The 27,209-nt window shown below is 41.8% G+C and overlaps 1 protein-coding gene and 1 long non-coding RNA gene across 2 annotated transcripts in view; one reads left to right on the forward strand and one right to left on the reverse strand.

The window, feature by feature from the left end:
* Positions 1-993: 993 nt before the first annotated feature.
* SWAP70 (switching B cell complex subunit SWAP70) overlaps positions 994-27,209 on the reverse strand; it is a 39,809-nt gene continuing 13,593 nt past the window's right edge. Inside the window, exons 3-12 of the mRNA XM_027700358.1 lie at positions 26,406-26,579; positions 17,202-17,429; positions 14,019-14,165; positions 13,651-13,759; positions 12,209-12,390; positions 7,976-8,083; positions 6,334-6,500; positions 5,335-5,533; positions 3,776-3,872; positions 994-3,074 (exon numbers count right to left, since the gene is read on the reverse strand). Coding sequence (XP_027556159.1) covers positions 2,965-3,074; positions 3,776-3,872; positions 5,335-5,533; positions 6,334-6,500; positions 7,976-8,083; positions 12,209-12,390; positions 13,651-13,759; positions 14,019-14,165; positions 17,202-17,429; positions 26,406-26,579 — 1,521 coding nt within the window. The 3' untranslated portion in view covers positions 994-2,964. The remainder of the gene's footprint in view (positions 3,075-3,775; positions 3,873-5,334; positions 5,534-6,333; positions 6,501-7,975; positions 8,084-12,208; positions 12,391-13,650; positions 13,760-14,018; positions 14,166-17,201; positions 17,430-26,405; positions 26,580-27,209) is intronic.
* Positions 2,999-7,948, forward strand: LOC113975843. The gene is made up of 3 exons (XR_003536949.1): positions 2,999-3,256; positions 6,879-7,021; positions 7,438-7,948. It is a non-coding gene; the product is annotated as an uncharacterized LOC113975843 (long non-coding RNA).

Here is a 27,209-nt window from a genome sequence, read left to right on the forward strand (position 1 = left end):
GTGGGCTGAGCATTCCCAAGGGTTCAGGAACAGCAGCCACAGCTTTTCACTGGCCTCTGCGTGGCTAAGCCCAGGGTGTAGGTGAGGCTTCCTGGGGCAGAACAGAGTTATCCCTAGTCCCACAGTTCACTGAGGATATCCTCACCATTAGCAGGCTCGTTGGTTTGTTGGAATAGCAGAGCTGGAACCCTTGGCCTCACTGGAAATGATACCACAACGGGATGCAGCTTCCCATGCTCACTGTTCCATGAGCTGTGGTGACTCTGACTCACAGCTCTGTGCTCCCTTTGAATGCTGTTCAGTGTCACTTTAAGGGGCTTAGTCTAAAGTGGTATTTTTGCTCAGAATGCAAATGGTTTAATTTTTAAACCAACCTCTCCCCCACCTTTACTGTGCCGCGCTTCACACAAAGCTTTCTTAATTTGTCAGAGCAAGCAGGCCCAATAAAGCTAAAAGGAAACTTGTCTCATTTCCTCTTCTAGCAAGTGAGTAAGAGCTGACTCCAGACAGACATATGGGGCTGACATGTCCCCGCCTGTGCCCAGGTGCCTCCTGCCGCAGCCGTGTTCCCGTCAGCTCCTGCTGAGCCCTGCTCTGCCCTTGTCCCAGGTTCCCACTCCAAGGTTCCTGTGCTGCTGTAGGCACAACAGCTGCATCAACTCATTTCCCTCCTGGCATGCCTTGTCTTTCAGAGGCAGCTAAACTGCACCCTCCAAATACTGTTCCTGAGCAAGACTGGCTGCCAGAGCTGAGCACCATGATGCTGTACCAAGGTGCACTGAATATGAACATGTAAGAGAAGCAATGCTGTTAAATTATATTTGTGTTATCTGTGTGACCACTGCCTCTATTATGGCTTTAATCTACATCCCACTGATCCGACCATTAGCCTTCTTCCATCAAAGTAATACTTCCACACAACAGTTACTGGATTTTGAACACCAGTAAACCAAAAGAAACCCAGGCAAAAAGACACCAATTAATTCCAAAATGTAAATGACTTTATATTACTTTATTAAACAGCCAATTCTAAACAACAGTAAAAAATATCAAAACATGCATCATTTGGTGTTCTTAAAAAACAGTTGTCCAAAATAAAGACTGTTAGAAAAATTAAACAAGTTTAGCCCCAATACACCTTTTGCTCTCCACATAAAAGATGTTGGTAGTTATAAATACTGTTCCAGCTCCTTTAGCAAAGTTTAACCACGTGCACATTAGTATTTCTATTACAGTTGGATGTTTTTTTTCTTCACAATGGTTCTGTAAACGTGATCAATCTTTTTAAAAAAATGCCTTGTTATCAAACTTAAGGAACTATTGTTTTCCTGTACAGTAAGTACAAATACAAAGATCCTGGATTTTCCTGCCATTCTAATCAGCACTCCATTTACTGAAACATTAAAGATTTCAATTAGTATAAAAATATAACCAGAGAATAAATGTCTGAGAAGATTCAGTATTTGAGTGAGTCTTAGTTAATAGGCAAATAAAATGGTATTGACTTCCAAATCTGGGCACCACTTCTGTACAACTTTTGCTTTTCCAAGATCCAAGTATCACAGTGCTGCACACAAAGGCACTGCTTATCCGCCTGAAAAGTTCACTTCTTATTTACGAAAAATAATTTAACATGTAGCTGAACTAACAAGCAGGTGCTAAGGGATGGATGTCTGGGGTACAGTCAAAGCTGACTCAAAGCCACACCAGTGGGCACCTGCTCCTTGAGGGGGGGTGTCTCAAAAATCTCTGTACAAGTTAGCAGGAATCCTGTTTTACTGAGCAATAGACAGACTTCTTGTCTGGTGTGGGAGATCTACAGAGCAAAGTCACGGACTTGATGCTTTTCCCTAAAGAAACAGAAATAATTGGCTCTGTCCCTGGAAAGAATTGTGAGGCAGAGCAGCAGGCTCTTTGGGAAGCCCTGATACTAGAAACACTGAAGTTATTTTACTGACAGGAATGATTTTTTTTTTCTAAAGCCGTTATTTTTACACATTTATCATTTTTATTTTAAAAAAGTGAAATTTGGTTTTCCTTTTACTTTTTTTTTTAATCTGGCCTCCAATTAAGATTAAAGTGCTACATCTAAAAATGGTGGTATGTTCTAATCAGATTTCTTGCACAAACACAGCCTTGATGCAGATGGTATCTGGACTGTGCTATCACCTTCCATTCCAGTCTCACAAATCTGTGAGACAAAACTCCATCTTTTAAACTATTAAGAGAATTCTCAAGGCTTTATTTAGCACTTCTCAAGTGTGAGACAGTACAAAAACAGTCTTGCACGACTACTTTTTTTCCAAATGTCTTCCAGCAGCATTTTCTACATGTCTATTTCCAGTTCTTTTGTTTGTATTCCTGCAAACAGGAAAACAGGACACCAAATCCAACCAGGCAGCAGGTACTGCCAGCCCACCCTCACTAAAGGATGTATCTGAGCACTAAGCACCAAGCAAAGAGCAGCAGATGGACAGAGTAGAAGGAGGCTCAGTGGAAGGAAAGATAATGCTCTGTCTCAGAGTTGGACACAACCTCCAGGACTGACTTATCCTGGGTTTAAATTATACTAACTCAACCAATGGAACAATTGCTTCCCTCACTTTTTGGAAGGAAAGTGATGCTGCTTGATTGGTTAGCTGCTGTCAGATTGTTACAGGCTAGTACATAAATAACTCCGTCACAAGCTACATTTCAATAAAAACCTTCAGTTGAGAAGTCTTTTATAAAAGAAGAGAATTTCTGGAAACACGAGGGAGAACAAACTGCGAGTACTGTCAGACGCCACATATTGTAATTGCTCAGCTCTGAGCAGACACTCTGATGTGGTAAACAGTATTTCATCTGTACAAAGGCCCAATCTGCTGAGCAAACTAAGAACTTTGCAAGCGAGAGGCTGCTCTGTGCAAAGCAGGATGAGGGGAGGTGGGCTGCCATTCACGGACAACACGTCAGCCACTGCCGTCACTCAGAAGTGGCTTTTTTCCCTTTCCAGCTCTTTTGTCTTTCCTCCAGTTCAGCTTCAGTGAAGGCAGCTGGGCCCCAGTTTGTGATTAAGTGAGGATTCTTGGAGCCTGGAAGACAGAGTGCAATACTTGAGAGGGGCGTTTCTGACAGGGATGTTGCACACCCACCACAGGAGGATTTGGAAAATGCTGCCTCTTCTGTGACTGGAAACCTTCTCAAAGGTGACCCAAGGACCTGCCTGTCCAAGAAGGGAGGAATGCCTGGGCTGCTGTCACTGAAGCTGCTTAGTGTGAGTTGCCAACTGCTGCAGTCTTTTGTATCTTTATCTCCCAACTTCCAACCCCCACCCTCAAATAGTTCTGTCTTAAGTAGCCCCTCTTCTTCCTGCCTTTAGAGATGTCCTTGAAGAAAAGTGATCTCTCCAGAACAGCATTACAAAGCCACTTTCCTCTGGGCTGGCATGCTATTAATTAAGCTAAGAAATTAAACTTTTTCAGAAATCAAATATTTACTTCACGGTTTTGAATGCTAACTGCATTCAGCACCTACACGATGCCATGCTCAGGCTGATCCTTGCTTTGTTTTAAACATAAAAGAAACAAACAACAATAATAACGACAATAAAATCTTTATAGTAGGGCCAGTAGATGTAAAGACTTGAAAGCAGTTCTCACAATTGGGATATTTATAGGCTGCCATGAAACCAGTAAGTTACAGGAAAAGGCAGGTTTCAGTAAATCACCAGGTGATTTAAGTACCTGAGACAGAATGAATGCATATTTTTATAACTTTTCTGTTGATAGCTTACCTGGCTCTATTAGTCGAATTAATCCCTCATGATGAGCTACTTTATCTTTCCAACTCTTGGTGTTATTAGCTGCCGTTTCCAACTTCTTCTTAACCTCCTGAAATAAGATACAGCCTGCTTGAAAACAAGAACAACTTAACTCTGTTCATATAAAGAGATAAAACATCTTTTAAACCCAAAGCCAGAACCATGCTAATTCAGCCAGCCCTCTGTTTAGTGAGAGCTTCATTTCTAACCATCCCAAGTAATTTAGTCATCGCTGGAAAAAAAAAAAGTTGTCAAACCAGAATCCCAAAATAACTTGGTTTTAAAAGATTCTGTGTAAGCAGGGCTCATCTTCACAAAGATTAGAAGTGTAAACTGTAGTTTCAAAATAGGAAGACACACTTTCTGTTCCAAACTAAGTATCTCTCACTACGAGAAATCATAAAAAAAGGAAAAGGACCGCTGCTCTTACACCCAAGCAAGACAGAGGCATTCTTCAGTCTAAACTGGGCTTTTAGGCAATTCCAAATGCAAGGCTAGAATGTTTAATTATTTCTAAAATAATTGTTTTGTGGATTTTTGGGGGTTTTTTTTATGTCTATTGTATTCAGCAATTCCTTCAGAGTACTAAGTGATGCTTCGCATACAAAAACGTAAAATGTCACCTAAAGAAATGGCAAGTATTAGTGAAAAGCAATCCAATGATGGTGTGAGATGTAACATCAACATGGGAACTTGTAAAGAGTCCACAACTACCCCACGTGGGCCCTTGTTCACAGTCACTGCAGCATTTGTATTCTGTGCCAGTCGAGAGCTCATTGGCTTGTCCTTCACAGAGCTCACCTCAATGGCACGGAGGCCAGCATAAACACCCTCTCCAGTTAAACAGAAACCCAGCCAGGTTTTGTTTCCTGACCTAAATACATGCAGGATCAACACCTCCCCAGTCCTGGAAATTGTGCCGCACTTCAGACTCTGTACTCGCTGGATTCTGGCTCTTATTTCTTCCACAAACACAGCTACTGACCTTCACCAAAAACACTCAGCAGAGCAGAGAACAGGCCTGGCATTTGGGACAGGAGGCACTGCTACACACTTAGAATCTGAGCTAATTCATAGCTATCCTTGACTTCCATTCAGTGCTTAAATACATTTTCGAGTGCCTACAGTAACACATTGATATTTCATCTGTAGAAGACAATATTGTGCCATTACATCATCAAAGCACCGCAAGAATAACTAATTCAGAAGCAAAAGGCATTCAGTTATGAGGGCAACAGGACTGCATATGAAGTGAGTCTACAGTAGAAGACAAATGCACACAGAGTGTTTCAGGATATGACTGAGCTGGCTTGTATGCAAATTGGGACAAAAATAAATAAAGGAGGTGGTGTGTCTGAAATAGGTCCTCTTCTTCAAATGTATCCACTGGTCTAGACCAAAAAAACCTGACCCAACTATCCTACCTCTCATTATAACCTTTGTGCCATACTAATCCTTACAGAAGCATAACAGTGATGAACTTCAAATTCAGTCAATCTGTGGATGAGAGGCTGATGCACAGAACAGCTCACCTCGTACTGCTCAAGGGCCTCCTTCCTTTCCAGTTCAAGTTGTTTCAGTTGCTGCATAGCAACTTGAAGAGCCTGTTCCTTTATAATTCTCTGGTTTTCTAGCTCTTGCTTCTCTGCTTCTGTCATCTGAATGGTCTGTTGCTGCTGCAAATGCCATTTTTCCAGTTCAGCTCTCTTTGCTGACTCCTCTTCCAGCAATCTGCAATGGGCATTGTTTTGTTAACTGCACTTTAAAGTAAGTTGTATCCATTACCTAGCACACATGTATGGAAGCAAAGTTAATTGTTCATTTTCCCCTCCCCCCCTTTTTTTTTAAAGGGTAGGAATATATTGTTTTCTAAAAAAAAGCTTGGGAAGCAGGGAAAAAATTATTGCTTGCTGGTTTGCCTTCAGCATCAAGCTGCTGATCATGCCAGCAGTGCAAGCAGTCTGACTGCTACAAAGGGCTATTCAGAAAATGTAGTCAATAATGCATATACACAACACAGACCCCAGAAGAAACAAGCATGCATAAGTTATCTTCATTGTCTTAGTACCAAATATATGAAGAAAGAAACCACAGTAGAAAAAGCCCAAGTGAATAAGAGGAAACTTAACCCTTTATCACTACAGTTTAAACCTGCGATAAAATACAGTAGAACGTCATATTTACAGTTAGTGCTTTATAAAATAAACAACTGAAAAGCTTGTACAGAGTGATCTCAGTTTTCCACATGCTGACAAGCACACCACCTGATGGAAAAATAAGTGTGCCTGCTTTTCTGAAATTGCTGAGCACTCCCTCTACTAAGGACTAATCGGACATATTTAAATACCAGCTTCAGCCTTCATATCTTGAGGAAAAATAAAATCAATCCTGTGTTTTGACTTGAAGGTATTCCCCCATTCCAGCAGCACGTCCAAGAGGCAAACAAACATTAGTAGCATGGCACAGTTACTTACTATTGGCAAGGGAGGGGTGGGGAACTGAAATACTTTTCTACCTGGTCAAAGCCATACCTGGCCTGAAGTTTCCTCACAGTCTCTTCATCTTGACGTGCCTGTTTCTCATCCTCCAAAGCTTCCTGTAGCTGTTTATACATTTCTTCCAGTTCACGTACTCTTTGTAAATACTGTTCCAGTTCAGATGATTTCTGAGCAACCTGCTCTTCCATCTTTTGCCTTACCTAGCAGCATAAATTGGGGACACATGAGCTAACATTCAACTCAGGTTTCCAATTTTTAAAGGAATTGCCAGGTTTCCCTCAGATGATGTTTTCAGAGACAAACCTTTTCCTGCAGAGCAGGAACTGCCAAAACTGTGGCTAGAACTGCAGATGTGTAAGTAAGAGCATTAAAAAAAAATAAATTAATAATACAGGTTACTTACGTTGCCCTACTTCCTGCAGCACAAGATTTTTACAGGAGGTTCAAACCTAACTTCAGTTAGTTTGATCTTCTTGCTTAGTTTACAGACACACACTAAACTGAAGGAAGAGAAAGCCTGCAGAGTGGCCAGACAAAGGTCAGGCTGATTTAGTGACAATTTCCACTCCCCTCCTCAGGCAAGTCCTCCATTGGCAGCAATGTATCTCACAGACTTATGTGCCTGGATGATGGCACCACATCAGCACAGGATGGATAAAGGACTGGAAAACAGCTAAGGAGGTTGGCTCTGCTAAGAGAAGAGCCACTACAACAAAGAAAGGTAAGGGACAGAGGAAGGTGAGGGAATGCTGCCTATCCTCAATCCCTCAGTCTCTGATCCTTATCATCCCTCTTTCACCGACCCGAAAGTTAAACCAGGAGCATTGTGACTCCCACTGAGCCCATTCCTGTGCTGGGTCAGCAGGAGGCAGCTGGGATAAAGCACCAAGCCCTCGGCATTTACCAACACATGGCATGTCCTGCATAGCCCCGACAGGCTGCAGTCACGCGTCGGAGGGTGGCATGTCCTGCCCCACTGGTCTGCAGTCTGCTTTCCCTCAGCTAACCGAAATCCCAGTGACCCAGAAAGTGATTGCATTCAGGAATTCACACTCACCCATAAAGCAGCACTGTGTGCATTTATGTCCTGAGATGTCCCATCACACTGACTTAACAATTTCTGCTTCTTTTCTCCAGATAACAGAAAAACTCGTCATGCCTGACAAAACCCTTGAAGATTCAGAACTAGCTCTTTTGGAAATTCCCAGTGTAGGTTAATAACAACTTTACTTTTTATATTTGTGTGTGTGCATAAATGTAAAAGAGGACACAGCATAAATAAGCAATAGTTCTGGGAATATATAAAATGCATTTTGATTATGCCTGATTCATTTTGCATATTCATATAGCACATACTAGCCTCAGGTTCTCTGCCTTTGAAAACTCCAAGAACTTCAGCCTGCATTTATCCTTCAAACTGTCAATTTTTTTCCCAATTTTCCAGTAACACTTAAGCCTTGAAAGCTATACAAATTGTAGCCAAGCTGTGCCAGTATTTGAATTCACCAGTAAAAATATTTTAGTCCTACATCTCTAGCAAATGCAACACAGGTTGCATTCTCCAGCCTCCTGCAAAATCTGTGGAATCTTTTCAGTGGCTCCTGTGAGGGAAGCCCTTGCTGAAGGCACAGCTCACTGTGTGTAATCGTAGCAAAAACCCACGTGCTCTGCTCACCATTTTTTCTCTCTCCAGCTCCAAACTGAAGCGATCTTGTAATTCAACTTGAGTCTGAAGTCTTTTCTTCTCCTCCTCAGCAGCACGAGCAGCTGCTGCTTCCAGTTGCTGGAAGAGAAAGGTGTGGGGTGGGGGGGGAAGAAAAGGAGGACAAAACCAATTTGTCAAAGCTAAAACAAAAATGGAAGAAACCTTCAAACGCATTAAGGTGCCAATGTGGGGGTTTTTTTAATGTCTGACACTCTTCTCAATGTCTAAATATAATTTTCCATCTTGTTTATTTGCACGACAATTTGAAATTTATCAATGAAAAGGTACTTATCCCAACTACCTCCAAGTTTCCTTTGAGTCCTGTTTTGCACAAGTGAGAGAAATCACTGTATTTCCTTCTCTACCTCATATGGGATAGAAAACTGTTACGGAAAACCACATTTCAGGTAGGATTGCATCGGAGTTCCCATAGCGAAAACATGCCAGCATGCATAGACTTCATACAGAAACAGAAGTGAGAAGCACTGAATTGCATGGCAAAGCAGAAGTGCCATGAACTTTGACTAGAATAAGTGATTGTGCTACTGTGAATCACACCCCTCTAACAGCCCCTAAACTGCCAAGTAAGGTAAATAACATTCTGGTTGATAATCATCACTTGAAATTAGAGGGAGAATTAGCCTACTCAGAGCTAAGGCCTAGGAAACAGTTGCTGGTACCTTCGTGCCTTCTTGCAACTTTTTAAACTTTTGTCGCATCTTCACTTTACAAATAAAACCAGCTGTCACTGTTTTTCCTTGCATCAGGATTTTGATGCACATAAGGTTAGAAATCTTCAAGTACCAGCCAAAGCTTTACCAACAGTGAAAGCAAAACAATTCTTTCACAGAATTTTCTAAAGAAACTTATCTGATGCTTCTTTTATAGTATGCTGGGCTGGGGAAATTGTTTTCACAGACCTTCAATACGAGTGGGACACAACACAAAAAGGACATGGACCTGTTGGAGTGAGTCCAGAGGAAGGCCAAGAAGATTATCAAAGGGATGGAGCACCTCTCCTATGAAGACAGGCTGAGAGAGTTGAGGTTGTTCTGCCTGGAGAAGAGAGGGCTCCAGAGAGAGCTTAGAGCACCTTCCAGTGCCTAAAGGGTCTATTGGAGAGCTGGAGAGGGACTATTGACAAAGGCATGTGGTGATAATACAAGGGGTAACTTTAGGAAGGCAGGGTTAGATTGACTATTGGGAAGAAATTCTCTGCTGTGAGGGTGGTGAGGCACTGGAACAGGTTGCCCAGAGAAGCTGTGGATGTCCCATCCCTGGAAGTGTTCAAGGTCAGTTTGGATGGGGCTTTGAGTAACCTCATCTAGTGAAAGGTGACCCTGTCCACAGCAGGGAGGCTGGAAGTAGATGATTAAGGTCGTTGCCAAACCAAACCTTTCTATGTTCCGTCATACTCGTTAGTATTTTTGGAAGGCACCACATTTAAAGCATCCTCTCTCCCACAACCTAGATGAACTAATGAGATGCCTAAGCAATTAAAACTGCCAAGCTAAAACTTTCATTATTATAAGTGCTTGTTATATCACTCCAGTCTGAAATAGATGCAAGAAGTGAAGGAGAAGGCTCAAATTTCTGCTTTTAAGCCGCAGAACATAGTACAGAATTGCTCTCCTTTGAAAGGCTTAAATGATGCCAGTGCTTTAGAAGCAGTATTCCTCCTCTGCCAGAACATTCAAAAGCATGTAATTGTAGTCAAATTCAAGATGCCTATTTAAGTGAAATTTCCTTTTGATTTCCTTCCCTGCTTTCAAATTAAACAAGCATTGCCAATACTGAGCCAAGAGGGCGAACGTGCAGAGTCCCAGCCAAGGGTGGGTGCCAACAAGAAAACACTCTGTTTGTCCTCTCCATATCAGCAACTTCCTGCTTAATTCAGGAACATCAATTCCTGTTAGTAACCTGTAAGGTTACTGGGAACTGTGCAGTTCAGGGAAAAGTCACAAATGTTGGGGAGGGGATCAACAAGAACACACCATTCCAGCACATGTTTGTTAGATAGCACAGAATCTCTGAAGCCCATGCAAGACCCCAAATTGAAACAGAAAGGGTGCACACACCTTGTGCATGCTCTCACAGTTAGAAAAACTTACCTTCCAGTCTGTTCAATGTGCACATCTCAAAACTCCATTAAAAAATATGAAAAAAAAGTCCGTTTTAGACAAAAGTTCTTATTCTTTTGAAGCTTTCTACTGCAGGAGCTATCAAAATACAAACCAGTTTCAGAGTGCAGATGTAAATGGTGTGCAAATGGTGGCTCACTGCCATCAGGAGCAAATCAATCTCTAAGCTTTCCAGAACAATTCAGTTTCCTGAACCATTTACAAAGCCTTTTCCTTGAAGAACGTTTTTTTAACTAATCAAACACTTTCAGTTCCTACAACACTGTACCTCCCCACTAATTCCACTTAGGCAAAATGCAGTAGTTCATGTCCGAGCCTAAGCTGCTTTCTGTGAGAAGTCATTTTAATCCAGTCCCCTTCAAAAGGTGCTTCTGGCCACAACTCCCTCCCTTTAGTTTGCAATTTTTATAAAACTCCCTGAAGCCTGTCAACATCCTACCGCTCCTTGGGGGTTGTTCTCATGTTATCTCTCCCTCTAACCTTTTCTCCATAGAGTCAACAACACAGAAATCCAGCCTTATGATTTGTGTTAACAGGTATATTACTTGCCAGTTGCAGGTAACACAGGCTATCCTTTAAAGTCTATTTTTCATACTGAAACATGTGGTAGATTACAGGTACTAAAATTAAATTAAAAAATGGTTTTCTGCTGTTGGATTCCATTTAAGGCAAACAGAATAATACCCACAACAGTACTGTCAGTGCAGGGTTAATTAAAAAAAAAAAAGACAAATTTGTCCCTGCCACAAATTGTGGCTTAATGACAAGACTTTTAAAAATATGTATTTTGGATGGTTTTATTTGCTTTCTAGACTCAAAAGCTTTGACATGCTCTCACAATATTTACAGTTTCCCCCCATTGCAAAGATCACTAAAGTTTTTTCTAACAGGGCTAAAATTAGTGGGTTTGATTTAGGAAAAACTCAAGCAATGATGCCGACTTGTTCTGAACGGGAATGTGAAAAATGACCTTAATTTAGGAAGGCAGTGTCCAAGAGACTCTTCAGACTAAGCACAAAGCAAGACCTGGTCTGCTCTAGCAGCAGGGACTCAGCAGGTGAAACGTGGGACAGCAGTGGGAAGGGAGGTGTTTGATGTGCTGTTTTCAAGGCCCACTCCACACTAAAAGCTATCAAGGCAATAAAAGCCACAGTAACTGTTCCTGCAAGTCTTTTTTTTAAAAGATAGAAATTACATTTGGATACTAATCAAGTGTCTGTGGAGAACTATTGCAGAGGCACCAGCTGTTCCAAAGTCCAAAGATGGATCAGCATCTTCAATCTGCTGTTGGAGTGTGCAGCCACAGTACAGGTACCTTGGTGTCTCCTGCCGGTCTTCAGACTAAAGGACTGTCCACAAGGACAATGTATTCACCAAGTCTTCTTCTAATTTGTGGACATTTCTAACCCAATTCTCAGGCTTTCAGAAGTTAATCCAGCATTTACAGGAAATGTGCATTTAAACATCACTATGTGCCTCAGCTCTACAAATCTCTCCCAAACTACTCCAATAAAATTATGCCTAGACATGCTCATAAAATCACTTTCCCTCTTTGGAATCTTTGTAAATTAAATTTATATTGCTAGAAACTACATCTGTGTGAAAAGAACAGTTCCCATACACATACAAATCACATAACATAACTTTGGAAAGCTTGTAAAAAAACCTTAATGGAAAGCCCTAAATTTGACAGATACATCTGACAGAAAAGGAAAACAAAAACCCCACAAGTAACTGAAAATTAGTCTCTCCAGTCACCAAGCCCCATCCACAGAGCTGGCATGACCTTCTACAGTAGCTTGACAACACCCTGCTAAGTACAGGGGCAGGGCTGGGCCAGTGAGTTCCCTGAGCCTGCTGAGCAGTCCTTGGAAAGGGCTGCAGTCATTGCTGGAGCATCACTGCAGGCTCCACCTGCAGATCCACGTGCTCAGGGCACTGGTGCCGACAATGTGCCTCAAACACCTGAACAGGAAACAGATGCCCGATCATGCTCCAAGAAGCCCAGTTCAACCACAGGGATTGAGCTTAAGGCTTGAGGGTTGGCAGCTCCCACTCCCACCTTTCGCACGGCCTCCAGTTCCTTCTGCTTGTTCTCATTGGCCGCCTGCAGTTCCTTCATCTGCCGCTCCAGCTCCTCCTGCTCAGCCAACAGCTTCTGCCGCAACTCCTTCCGCTTCTGCCGCGCCTCTTTGTGGGGTGGGGGGCTCCCTGCTCTCAGCAGGTTTACGGTGGTCTGGATGGCTGGAAAGGAGAGGTAAAGGGACAGGAAGCGAACACCATTGAAGGGAAGTGCTCAGCTTTCTGGATGGACTTTGCGAATGAATACTTGCGGTGTTGTTCCTTGGGCTGGGGTTTTTTTAATATATTTTTAAATGAGAAATAACTGGTGTCAGTCCCCTAATTCTCATCAGGCTAGCTGTCAACACAAACCAGAACTGAAAGACACTTGGCTCTCAGCACTGGCTGTGTGCCACAAGGACAAGGTCTGGTAATTCCACTGCATTATGCCAATGCCAATATTGATTTCTAAAAGGCCGTGGACTTACACGAGCAGCTGCAAGAAAAAAACCCCGATGTTTCAGGATTTCTTACTACCTAGATTCAGTGACTCTCATCAAGGAATAAGATGTTATCTAACATACACATTACTTAGCTCCCTAGAACCAACCCTGTATTTTTACTGACACTCCAGGGAAAAACTTTCTCCCAGTAAGACAGTAGCTCTCGGTCACTTATATGCAGTGAAATATTCAGAGGAAATATTCAGAGAGCAAAGCTGAGGAGCAGCAGATGATTTTGGTATTTTATTTACCTACTACAACTGCAAAAAAAATTCTCCTTTTTGGACCTACATAATCATTCGTCACACATCTGACTTTGGTGCAATGAAACACATGCTGCAGGTAAAGAGGGAAACCTCAGCTCCAAATATTTAATTGCTGCACATACTCCAATGGCACTCGCAACAGCAGCTTTGCAAGGGCTTCTACCTCACTCTGCAGATGGATGTAACCATCACTCAGCACGTATCTGGGAAGGTCTCACAGGAGAATTGACTTCACCATGGAGTAGAAACAAAAGCCCTAATTATCCTCAGCTCACCCAGCCATATTACTTCATGCAAAACTGTAAAAGCTAAGCCAGTAGTCTATGATGCTGAAGTGAACAAGCTTTCCCTTTCTCTCCCAAAGCAACAATTTACAATGCTGTTTTCTTTCCCCATCCCTAGAAGTAAAGCCATTATAGAAAAAGCAACAATAATAACCATTTCATTTTGGTTATGGCTGCCTAAATTAAGGCATCTAAATGACAGAAACTGATATCCCTTGCATGGATCCTTAGCTCTTCCTGAGTCTCCGGCCCCTTAAAGATCCTTTCCATGTGCCCAAAACAGAGACATCAAAAAATCACAAGACCAAGAATTTCAAATTTGAGTAAAGCACAGCTGTAAGCATTCCACTTACCCTAACTTTCACACAGCTAGCATTTTTGAAACCTCACCTTGAATCCATTCCTGCTTCTTCTTCTTATCAGAGGCACTGATTTCAAAGGTTTTATCAAGACATTTTATGAGAAAAAGGCATTTCTTTCCATCTCTGTCAGGCAAGGCCTAGAATGGGTAACAAAAGGATTAGCCTTGCAAACACTGAAATCAAGTTATACAGTCAAGCCACATGTATGCAGTTATGTAAGCCACAGAGCTGTAAACACCAGCAAAAAGAGCCTTTATTAAAAGGGTGTTTATGAACTCTTTTTCTATAAAGTTTAAAAAGCTCTGTTAATAAAAGATATAAGGATTCAATCCCCCCCACAAAAAAAGGATTAATTCTTCTCTTTAGAGACATACTTAGTTTTTGGAGTGGTTTTACCTCTACACAACAGTTGCCATCCAGTATGATGTCTCCCTTCTTGTCCTTTAAATCTTCACTTACATAGTAGGAAATAATATTGGGTTTTAGCACAAACCATCGTTCCATCCAGTTTTTCCTTTTGTGGCCTTTTTTCAACATATAGCCCTGTTAAAAGCAACACATCAGCTGAAATGCCTGACCTCTGTTCAGCCACCTGGTCTTTTGGTTATGTGGTGTAAAGGCCCAATAGAGCACATGGAAAAGTCACCTCATGGCCCCAGACATTTCATCTACACACTCCATTCCTAATACCAGCACACTGCTAGTTCTTTAGCCCGTGAGGGGGGAATTGTTCTGTCCAGAACAATTATTATGTCATTACCAATTTGTTATTATGAGTCTTTGGTCCTCTTTGATGACCTTCACTATTTAATTCTCTTCATTGAAGCAGAGACATTTGCCATCACTAAGATTCACCTGTGACACTTCAATGACAGCTGATAGTAACAGTCAGTCCTGCGTGGGTGCTCGCCCCAGTGACAGATGTGGGCCTGCATCCATGCACCGTAAATCCAGCCAGGTATGGGACATTCCCACGGACAAAGCAGAAGCGCCTCTGTCCTGGGAGGGGCTCTGCCCTGCCAATACACTCCTGCAGCTGCATCCCACTGAAGAAGTGATCCTATACAGGACACTTCAATGAGTATGTCAGAGAAACTTAATGTCAAGATTTCCCTCATAGTATTTTACTGTCCTTGAATGATGATCCACTCAACTTCTTATATGAGAAAAACACTTGCAAGCCTTACCAACACTACTTCAAAAGAAGAAAGAGAAGCCCATAATTTGCCACTGAGCTTTATAAAAGAATAAAAATTACAACCTTCTGTAATTACAATAGATAAGGCTGGTATCATGGTCAAATCATACAAGTTTGCCTCTATTGAATATTAACATATCTAAAATATAAGCAGCAATGCTAAGTGCAGTTATGAAACTGAAACACCAACATAGCTATGAACAAGCCGTACAAAAAGTATAATCAAAATATTCCAGATTAAGAGATGGAAAAGTTGGAAAGGAGACCAAGGGGCATGTTTTCTGTAATGGCTTTCATCTGTAACAATTTTTGATACAAGCAAATGTGGCACATTTAAGCCAAAGGTATCTTTCTGTGCAGGTCTGAAGGGGAAAAAAAATTCAGTACCATTGGAGAGGCGTTTTTGTTTAAAAAACAAACCAAACCAAACGACTTCCTACACATACATCTTATCTGTACTCAGCTCTTCTAGCCACTTAAGCATGTCCAGAGCCAAGGCCGTGCCTATTCCCATGTGCCACCCCACTCCCTTGCTCCAAAACAGGAATGCACAGAGAAATGGCTTTGTTTGCCGCCTCCATACTCGGGTGTGAGGTCTGGGCGGGTGCAAGGCCATGTGAAGGACTCTTGCAGCTTCAATCTCTCATGCTTTGCACAGTCTAAGTCATAACCAGGTATTTTTCCCTTCCTGACATACTGGATTTCCTTTCAAAGCTAAGTCAGACTGATATTTTCCCCTCAAATTTCTGCAAAATCTTTACCTATTATTTCAGTGTATCAGCTGCTTCTCGTCTTCCAAAAGCCCATTGAGAGCTCCTGAAAAGCCAGAGCTTTTTCACACCAACTATCACATGGACATATCTCTCAGAAAATTAAGTATTATAAATGTAATTAACACTGTTACCCTCCATAAGCCTTGGAGATCCAGAATGTGTACAATAAAAGGGGCAGCACAACACTTGGCTACAATAAGTAATCACATGATTACTACAATAAACAGGACAGGTCTGTGAATCAACAAGGTATCAGGATACAGGCTGTGACTGAACTACATCCAGAAGTCACACAGGGAACTCTGTTCTCCACTGGCCCAGTGACTCTCCAGTAGATGCTGGGCCAAACCTTGACACAAACTATTTTTAAGTGTCAAGCAACCATTCAAAGGCATGCAGACATCCTTGAGTAAGAGGCCCGGGCACCAAGAGAGGAAAGAAAGGAGACAGTTTAAAAAAAAAAAAAAAAAAAAAAGAAAAGAAAATGGGGGGGAAGGAACACACACAGTGCGGTATCAAAACTGAAAAGAAATCTGACTTCCTCACAAGTTTCAAGAAGGACTGATCTGACACGGGTTATTTTATTTTCATGGTATCAAAAACCAGAATGACTTCATTTTGCCCTCAACTGACTATGTGTGTGTGTGTCCCCAGCCCTCACCTCCAACAGGCAACCAGCAGTTAACAAAAATAGACTTTTGCATTGTTCTGTGGATATTCTGAAAGAATTTCCTGTGCCACTTCTTCAGAACAGCTTAGGAAAGCCTGCCAAGAAAGCCTTTGTTTCTCTCCTCACCAAGAAATCAAGGATGAAAAAAATTCTCTGCCAGGTAGAAGTCAATTTTAAAGAGCTCTCTAGGTAACTCTGCTGTGACCCCTCAGGTTCCTGTGATATTTTTACGTCCTATGAAAGAAATGCAGTTTTTAAAGACACTCCTAAACTGATAATCCAGCCCCTGGAAATCTGAAGAAAGAAAGTTTGCTAAGAATATAAAGGTCAGCATGACTTCTTGTGTTTGAGTGCAGGTAAGCAAGTTGTCAGTCACGTAGCCTGCAAAGCAGTACAAGAAGGGAGAGTGCTCTGGAGCTCTTCCACAACTCTTTGCCCTGTCAAAGTGGGGGAACTTAAAAGCAGATCTTTCATCTGGAGCAAAATCCTTGTCCAGACCCCCCTGTTTGAACACAGAGGTTATCACCAGCACAACTGTGTTTCCTGCAACGTAACTGAAACTACAAAAAAGCATTCTCAAAGGTTGAAGAGCTGTCACCAGTTGAAGCATGTTGCAGCTATTTTGTCAACTAACAAGCAGCTGATAGTAGCATAAAAAAGGCCATATTTCAAGTCAGAGCCCACTTCTTTCACGTTGTAGAAACAAGCTCTCCCAACAAGCAACTCATTCATAATACTGCAACAACTACGACAATCTGAACAGCAGCACAGTTTCTCCTTTATAAAAATAAACTCATATTAAAGAACCCTTACACATAATTTATCTGATTTCCTCCTGCTCATTATTCACTGGGTGAAAAAATTCCGGTATAAACTGAGCATTTTCTAATTACCCAATAAATTGTTGCTTTAAAATACCAGTTCTCTGTGGTTCTTACCTGTTTGAGTACATCTAATATGAGCTCATTAAAGACTTCATTGATGGCCATGGACACGGTCTGTCGGTCCATGCCTTTACTGAACTGCCCACTTCCGATGAGGTCAATCAGCTCCCACGCAGAGAGACCCTCTCGACTGGTGTTGAGGGCAATCTTGTAGTGGTCAAACTGCTCTTGCTGCCAGCCTGCTCCCATTGCTTCGGTGATTTTTTTAAGTAAATATTCAATCTGTGCAGAAGTACAAACAGAAATCAATCATTTTCAGCAGGCCTGGAAGTCAAGTGTTGTAGAGCTGTAAACTAAGCTTCTCCAGAGACATGACACCAAGATTCCTACGCTCACATGTAGGCCCTTAAGCGTAGGTAGTTTAATTATCAAAGGTTTTAAGCTCCTGTCTCAGTTGAACTCTTGACTGCCAAGCCCATCCCACAACTACTCTCTTCATAGTAAAACAAAGAATTGAACCTGACAGCCTCACTTAATATTTCAGATTCCTACAGAACACAAGGGACCTTCCCTGCAACAGCTTCCAAACTGTGATGACTGAAGTGTGAGAAAGCAAGAAGTTTCAGAAAGCATTCTTGTAAGACAAAAAGCAAATAAAGTAGGAAAAAAATAAGAAAGTATGGCAATTTGGACAGGAAGAAAAATCAAAAACTACCAAGGTATGATCATATAACTTAGTCTTCACCTGACCCTTCTTCTCTGGCTCTCAAGCACTCCATCCCTGGACACAATCTTGGCAGAGGTATCAAGAGAGATACAAATTTTTCATGTCCGTTTTTATTGTTTAGAAAATAAACTCTTCTCCTTTAATCTTTCTGTAAGCACTACCATACACAGGATAATAACACCAATAACACTAGTCAAAACAAACACAAGAATGAAAAAGAGGGAAAGAAGGCTCAGATTCTAGCTTTGTCCAGGTTTTTATCTTGGTTTTAAACTCATCATTGTTCATTCACAGTATTTTAAATTAAGCCCATCTACAGCTCTGAGTACATGCAAAATGCTTTTAATTGCTCTTTAAACAAAATAACCAGTGAGGACCTTTCTAGAAAGACCTCTGCACAGCAAAGTAAAAGTCATGCTTCTGAGTTTCTGTGACTTAGAATAGCAGGATACCAATTACAGCACTTAGCCCAGTTTTGAAGACAGACCAAGCCTTTTGCTATTTTGGGTGATGGCTCACTGCATTTCCTCTCCAAGCTTTGCAGGGAACCAGACAAGGCAGACAGGAAACCCTCCCAAGGGGGAAGCCTGGGGAGAAGGTGCCCAGTAATCCCACACTAGGCACTGCAGGGACAGGGAAGCAGCAGGTCCCCCAAGAGTTGGCTCTTCAGCCACCACAAGCCCAACACAGAACCACCTCCTGGTGGGTTGGTACACAAAGCCACAGGGAAGGGCTCATCCTCACTCCTGGCTGCCCTGCTGCTCTGCAGGCATGAGGGATGCGACAGGGTGGGAACTGCCACTGCCCAGTGGAGGCGGGGAGAGAAAGCAATAGGATCCTTTCATGTTCTCTCTGTGCATGTGGAAAAACCATGGATTTGCTCAAGTGCTGCTATTCTGATGGTCAGTCCTTCAGGACAGTCTGCTCCACTTTCAGTTTATCTACTTTAGCTATGGTTTTGGAAACACTGAGTGACTTAAGACTCTGAATCCCATCATGATCCCATGAACATGCCTCACTGAAAAGTGGTGAAACCAAATGATTTCCAGGACTTCAGTTTCCTAATCACCAGTGCCGGTTCACCTCTCTTCCTCGGCACTGCTTAAAAACCCAGTGTAATTTCTCCTACAGGTAAGAAAAACCGTGGCCAAGAGAGCCAGAGGATGTTTCACCACAGAACACATTAACTTTCTGGCTACAGCTCAGAGTCACCTTTCAGCTGGTCTAATACGCTTTGGAGCACCCAGCAGTCTCTACACAAGAGATTTCGGAGTACAAGGAAATAAAGAAGTGTTTTTGTCCCCCAACACATTTCACCACAAGGACTCCCAAGGTTTTGATGCAGCACACATACTAATTTTGTGGCTGCTTCTCTCCCTTGCAACTGGTACAAGCAAATGCCTCCCTTTCCCTCACATCTGTGACCAGCAAACACACAAATGTGTAGTGGAACACATATCTGGCGAAGCAGCAAATTACCAAATTCACCCTACAGAGAAGTTGGGTTTTCTTACTATTTCAGCTCAGTCGCTGCTCTTGGTCTCACAGCCCCTGCTCTGGTAGCACATGGGCTCATGCTACAGCAAAATGGAGAAGCTACAGCAAGCTGCTGCACTGCCAGGAGGAAAGTTCCCCCTCTGCTGAAGGAGCGGGAAGTGCATATACCTCCGAGATGTGGCTGTTATATCCTCCTTGTTAAATCTGCCTTAGAAAACAGGCCAGCCAGGCACAGAACATGCCTCCACGGTGGATCCAGAGGTTGTGGAGAGCATTGCTTTTTATTTCAGCTTCACCGAGTAAGACACTTCAGTATTTTTTAGCTCCTCGTGCAATTCTTACAAGCAAAGATATTGTCTAACAGAGGCCTCTGCAAAAGTGATATTCAAATGCAAAATCTTTAAAATATGCTTTGCTGATTTTCACTTACCTAAACCCTCAGGTTAAAAAACTAATTCAAGGCTTACAAGCACCAGCTACCATAAATCCTCAGAATTCAGTTAAGGGCAGGAAGCAGCTTACTTCCTATTCCAGACAAGTTTTATAGAAAAAAAAAAAAACAACACAAAAAAGCCTTCACAGCATGCAAGAACAGGAGCACTGCAAAGCTGTTTCAAAACAAACCTCCTAAAACCTGGATCTGATGAGCTGGAACAAGCTTTGGCATCAATGCAGGAGTAACTTTTTTACCCACTTTTGTTCCAGCCACTCAGCTCATTCCCTCTGAGCAGCATCATTTCTGAACTACAATCCTGGACTTTAGCTGGAAGGAAAGCTAAAATAACCCAGGCTTAATTATGTAGATATTATACCTACCAAAATGCTAGACAGTAATAATAATTTCTAAAGTTCCTAAGTTTCAATGATTTTTTTAACTTTAAAATGTATTGTTCCAAGATTTCACAACCTCTTACACTGCTTGAGGCATGCAGCTCTGAAATTCCTTTGGTTAATTATCTCGAAGTACTAGGACTCTCTTGCTGACAATGGAACACACACAGAAAAAAAGAGCATACCTGAATAAATTTTTTCCAATTTTTGCTCAAGCCATATGAATAAAATGTGTATCAAACTAATGGTCTGGAAATAAAGCAATGCAAAACTTGGCTAGTACACATTATCATATAATACACTAAAAATAAGCCAATACATCCTTGCCTTTAATGTAATTGGTACACATTTTATCTTATTTTGATTCATAGAATTAAACACTTAAGTCTGCTAACCTCCCACCTACAAGTCACTAACATGATGATAAATATTCTATAATCCCATTAAAGTACATAAAATATCTCATTATTTTAAAATAAATTAACTCTTCTTTGAAACTGATTAATTACCTCTGCATCTTACAATTCAATTTCTAAAATTAAAAATACCCAAACAACTACATTTCAAGCTTTATCTTGCCTTTACTTAAATACATGGCTAACCAGTGTCTCCCCACAAAAAATTTAACATATCTGCTCAACACCAACAGTGCCTGTTGCACTGCAGTATGAATATGGAAGTCTGAGGCAAATATACAGAAATAAGTTGCATCAGTGTGAAAGCAAACAGAGACCATTCATTATGTGCTCAAATGAGGAACCTTGGGGCAAATGGCACTTCCCCCCCTTCACAGACATGTCAACACAGCAAATAACTGACAAATTAAGTCTCTTGTCTCACATATAACCTACTCTTGTGGTTAAAAAGCAGTTTTGAAAAGCAAAAGTGAAGCAGCTTTTGCTGCTATTCTCAATGGACCCTACTTCCAGAGATAGGTGTAAAAATACATGGGAGTTACACACACCAGTACATACATCAGTATGGACCAACTGACTCCACAGTGTGAAAAACAGCTGCCATCTCAAATCAACAGAAACTTTTCAGCCAGAATTTTGACAAGAGAAAGCAAATATAATATAAAGAACAGAGCTCTAACATGAGCTATGCAGCCTGTTTGGTATCTTCTTTCAGAGGGTACTTTCTTTTCCCCATATTTCAGTACCTATTTCTTTTCCAGGTATTCCTGGCACTATCCTCCCTGGGGAATGAAGTATCATAGAAGTTTCACATATTTTTCTGATATACCAGTGGGTATCTCAGAATAAGAAAAATAATGCCAAGGAGGCCTTAATGCCCAGCAGAGCACAGCAGACGAGGCTATTCTGGTTTATAATATTCAAATAACCTTTGTGATATTAACAGAGTAGATGTCAAAAGTCTACTCACAAAGTACAAAATTCTGTAGAAGCATATGTTATGGGGCAATACACATGAAAGCAATCATATCCCCTTTCACAGTCATCAACAACCCCTTTTTTTCATCCCAACAGAACATCAGTTACATTTCAGTCAAATACTTCTTTCTTCCTTTTCACCAGCATAACTACGTTCATTATTCACTGTAAGCCACTACCTTCTTTCTTTTTTTCAAAGTTAAATCAGCATTAAGTAGTATAATAGAGGCCAATCCAAAAAACCAACCTGCTGCATAAGCTGAAAACTGCCTTATTTCCTGCAGCAATCCAGGAAAAGGGTAGTGAAAGGGAAAGAACTGATGCAAGTTGTAAGGGACTAAAAATCTTTCTAACCATTGATATCAAATAGTAGAGATCATGGGTCAATTAAAACCCCACACAAGTAGCTTTCATTCTTTCTGTATCAGTTTTGATGTTATTTCTGAAGGGGCAAGGGTCAATTCCCAGTACTTTATTAGTGTTTCAGTTTCTGATACTAGAATGCAGAACAAGGAAGCAAACATGGTCACAAAATAACCTTTTCTGCAAGAAATGCTTCCAGAAGAATCACCACTGGACACCTTCAGACTTTCACCTTCTCAGGCTAAAAAACATCATCTCCTTTTGCAATGCACAGAAAGCCACACGAGGTTTGGTCCTCTTAGGAGGATTAGAAATGCCACGTGTTAATACGGTTGAAGGCTGAAGGACAAGTGAAAAATGACTGTACAAATCTTTCCTCATGAAGCCAGGCTTAAAAAGCAAAGACAGCAAATACGTTTGGCTTATTTGAAACCAGTTGTGTGAACGCTAGATTACAACACAGGGCATGCAGCTTGCAGTGGACATATCTGTGAGTTTCACCATGAGGGATGGCCCAGAAACACAGCTAAACCACATACCACAGCTTTCAGGCGATAAAGCATTCCCAAGGCTACAGTCACATGTCCAAAAATAAGAAAGGGGAAGTGTTCGGAAACCTTTTTATAAAACAGAAAACGTCTGGTTAAACAATCCCAAGACACACAAATGAGTCTGTAACAACCAAGAGGCGAGTTGTAAGGAAAGCTCATGACAAAATAGAGTATTTTGCCTCTTATGGCTTCAGTTCTCTCCATCTTTATTTAATGCTTCTCATGGAAGAGGTAATGCCTGCAAGAGTTGAAGGAAACACACACTTGGATGTCTGCATCTCAGGTGATCTAATGGAAGAGACCAGCTGTGAGGAAGGGAAGGAGCTCCCACCTGGCTCCCTGTTTTCTGGGAATGTTAGCAAGATAACTGCTTGGTAGAGCTTCGCCCACTGCACCAGAAGGCAGTTCTGCTGTTAGCCAGGAATTGTATCAACACTGAAAGCTGTCCATCAGGACTAGTTTTAACTACAGCAAACAAAATACAACATTGTTTTCCTCCAGTTCACCTGTATCTTTTTGAAATACCACACAGAGAGTTCACAGGAGTGTTTCACTTTGCATGCCAAGGCCTCTCACTTGAAAGGGGAGGGAGCTTTCAGATTTGGTACCATTTGCTTGGCACATGAGCACCTTTGCAAAACAGACATTCATGGATCTCTGCTCCTTTCCAACTTTCCTAAGTGCTGCCCACCAGTACCCAGCAGAAGCGACACTGGGGTCTAAGGCCATTACCAGCTGAGCCCAGTGCCCTGCGTAGCCACCAGCTCCTGCCTCTTTGTTATCTGACTTCTCTCCATAATATGGAGGGATCCTCTCAAGCTTGAAGTCACATTCCACAACTGCACACCCCATGCTGGATTTTACTAACTTTACTTCCCTCAAGTGCAGGGCTGACATCCCTCCTTCCAGGGCAGGTGAAGAGCACAGGCCAGTCACTGCTCCTGGCTTTCAGCCTGGCCTCTGCTAAACAAGCAATTTCTGGCCCTTGTGTCACCTCTCCACTGCTTGCAAATTCTTTCTTGATAACTCCTTTCCCCACTTTGCTCTTTCTAAAGCTGTTCTCACCCTGCACCTCAGAAACCTTTCCAAGGTAGCCTGCTTTCCCTTCTCTGGTTGAGCTGCAGCCATTCTCAATTTACTACCTGTTCAACACCTCAGCAGGGAATCATGACTTTACACTTTGCTGATGGGGGTGACAGCCCCACCACAATCAGCTGTCTAATATGAAAGGCTCAGCACTGCAGCACTAATGCAGAAGTTCATGATGTGGGCAAGAAGGAAGGATAGCAGCTTCAGCATTTCATCAGGCCAGTGCAAAGAAGAGCAAACTGCACTCAAACTGGAGAATTTTCCAGATATGAGAGATGAAATGACTGCAGAAATCACTTATCTCATTTTAAAAATTTAAAAAAAAAAAAAGAGGAAATTCAGACTCCTGAGCATGTCCCAAAGAGCAGTTCCCGCAAGGAGGAAGAAAAGGCAACCTTTTAGCTACATGAAGTTGTGTTAATACATTCACTGGAAATCTAAGAAGTCTTGCCATCCACAACACAGGAGGCAAAAATCTTCAAGGGATCACCCTTCCAACCTGAAGGTATGCAGCAAGTTTCTCAGTTACCTATAAAGTGGGGAAAAAAAAACAACCAAAAGCCAACAAGGTGGAAGGGAGGGAGGAGGGGAAACAGCTGGATACCACACAAAGAACTCCAAGCCAGAAACTGCAGTAAATTGTGTGTTGCAATATTCTCAGCCAACGATAAGGGCAACAGCCAGGCAGGGAAGGAAAGCCTGCTCCCTGGGTGGGAAGCTGTAGTCACGCATGAGTGGCTTACATTGCCCTCAGCAAAACATCAATATGACAGTGGTGCTTCCATTGCCCTTCTCCTCTCTTTTCACTTTGCAAAATTCCCCTCACTTTACACATGACGTGCAAGCCATTTTGTAAAAAAAGGCAGACATGAAAGGTCACGCAGAGAAAAAGCAAAACTGACTGAAATTGAGACTTTGCATCTTTACTTTTGGAATTTTGTGTAAAGGGTAGATGAGTAAATGCGGAATTTTCCAGAAGCACAGAGAACCTGATGGAGGATCAGTGCAAACCAGAAAGGAGTGCTTTCAACAGCCAGCATTCCTCCAGTGGTTGATTACATTACCTGTGTGGTCTGAGGCAGAAAGTGGAGTGAATACAGGCATTGTATATGATAAGAACAGAGCAGCCTTTCTTTGTCAGTCAGGCTCCCGTAAGCTCCCTTTAAACAGATTGCACAATTTAAATCTTGCTGCAATCAAAGAGATGCAGACACAGATCCACACTAAGAATTTGAAAAATAATCCAAGCAGAAGAGCAATACAGGTTAACCCTGCGCATTAAGGGTGGTAAGGAAAGTAAACAGCAGCAGATATGAAAGCTGGAAATCTGAAAAACCTCGGCTAAGAGCCGACTCTGCAGCCCATCTGCCAACACACAGACACATTGTCATCACCTGGCATCAGCTACAGGAGGCAGCACGAATCTGGGGCTTGCTTGTGGAGGGGGAGCAAGAAGCAACACCCCAGAGCTGGCAGGTCTGAAGCTTTTAACCATGCCAACAGTTTAGGAGATGTGAAATGTCTGCCTGTAGGTAAGGCAGGCTGCACAGTGGGGAACAGACCGACAAGTCAAAGGCCTGAATTTGAGTCTCAGTTTTTGAATTTATTAGCGGCTCTGACCTTCTACCGAAGCCAAATCTGGCAACACTAAGAAAGGAGCTGTCCTACCTTTTAGAACCATGATCCCTATCTCCCAGAACCAACAACAAAAACAGGAAAGCAAGCAAGAAGACTGTCCCATTTCTCATGGGAATACAGCATGCCAGGTAGAGCCCTGGCATGGGCCATACTGGCAAAAACAGAAACACTGTACAGAATGAAAGTCTCCTGCTAAAACGTGAGTAAGAAAGCAAAACTGAGCAGTTTATTTTGACAGGCAAGTTATCTGTACTTTATGGTTTGGCACAACACCTTGGAGTCCAACGGTTACTTTGTTATTGGCATGGTAATCACACTGTTTTGATCTCTGGCTGTTCAACAATTTGCAAATATTTATTATTCAGTACTCCAGTGCTAAACTGCAAACCCCTGGGATTCTTGTACATGGTTTTGCAAGGGATTATTTATGCCTGCAGTTCTGATCTTTCCGCTTCTTTCCCCACCCTTCCCGAAGGGGAGAATAGTAGAAATACTGAAATCTTGCTTTAGGGTTAAAATAACTATCTTAGCACTGCTGATACTTGTTCATGAACTTAAAGACATCTCTGTGCTATTATTCCTTTAGCCATTTCAAGCAAAAGTGTTCAGGTGGTGGCTGTTTTTGATCAGAAACAGACATCATCAGAAAAGTCAGTATGTCTCCTTTTCATCAGGAGGGTGACATGAGACTGAAGACTCATCTTGCAAGTCAGAGTAACACGGAAAAGAGGGGGGGATTTTTTTTTCAAAATCACACTGATGTAGTGGCTGTGCAAAATTTTAACTACCTATAAGCAAGCATAGTGATTAAAGATCACATTCATGAACTACTCATGAGTGAAGCAAGGACCTCACTAGCTCTGAGTGCTGGTACAGGAGCTTGTGTCCCCAGCACCAGTTGGTCCTCACAAAAAGCAAAATAAGCTATTTACTGAGGACAAGCAGCACAGAGCTATCAATATCTAAAATATCCTGTGGAAATCCCCATATATGCATCCTGGAAGACAAGAAAAATGCACCCAAGGCCTTACATTATTAAAAGAAGGGGAATAAAAGTTTTATATTAAACTATATTTTCTCTTAAATATCTAAAGAATAGAAAACTAACATAGTTCAACTGGGACATTAAGCAAACTGGTGTTAAACAGCTTAAGTTTTTGTTTCTTACCTCCTCAGGTACAATGATTAAAGGGTATTTGTCCTCTGATAAGAAGTTAAAAATAACCCACACTTTAAATGCATCTTCATCACTAATCAGCAAAGGACTTTTAGAGAGGTTCTTTTTAGCACAGAGAGTCCAGCACATCCTGTTGAATTCGACTTTGTCAAAGTTTCCTTGAACCTAAAAAGAAGAAATTGAACAACAACAAAAAAGATTGATATGCACGAATGACACAGAATAGCAGACAGACAAAGTTTAACAGGATACAAAACGCAGTGAGAAAATTCTAGTTTGCAAGAACCATCAAGGTCCAAAAAGAGCATCTCGTAGCAGCCTAGTCTGACTTTTTGTGTGGAGTCAAATAAGGAATTTTTTCCAGCAAAATAAACATCCAACCTCCAATTTCTGGTCGAGTTAATAACACCCTGCCTTCATGGGAAGGAGGCTACACTGCATTCTGCATTTCCTCTGGCACATTAGCTTTAGCTTCCAAACCATCTTCAGAACTGTCTTAGTTCCAACTGCCCTCCTACTGCGCTGAGTTACTGAGATTGTATACAGCAAATCTGGAAACCAGCACAGCCAAAACTACATGTGGATATGCTAAAGGCAATATTGGAACAACAGCTGGGAAAGACCTTTAATACGTTTTTCCACTTCACGTTACTCAAATGTAACTCTTGTAGGATATTCATAAACATAGAGTCATTTTTTCTCGAATGCTAATCCACTTAAAACCTTCCCCTTTTCTCAGACTTGCAAATCTTCACCTCACTGATAATAAAATGCTTCCTGTTTTCATTATTCTTT

The sequence above is a fragment of the Neopelma chrysocephalum genome, unplaced genomic scaffold, assembly GCF_003984885.1.
Source record: "Neopelma chrysocephalum unplaced genomic scaffold, ASM398488v2 Primary Assembly neopelma1_24, whole genome shotgun sequence".
Classification (NCBI taxonomy): domain Eukaryota; kingdom Metazoa; phylum Chordata; class Aves; order Passeriformes; family Pipridae; genus Neopelma; species Neopelma chrysocephalum.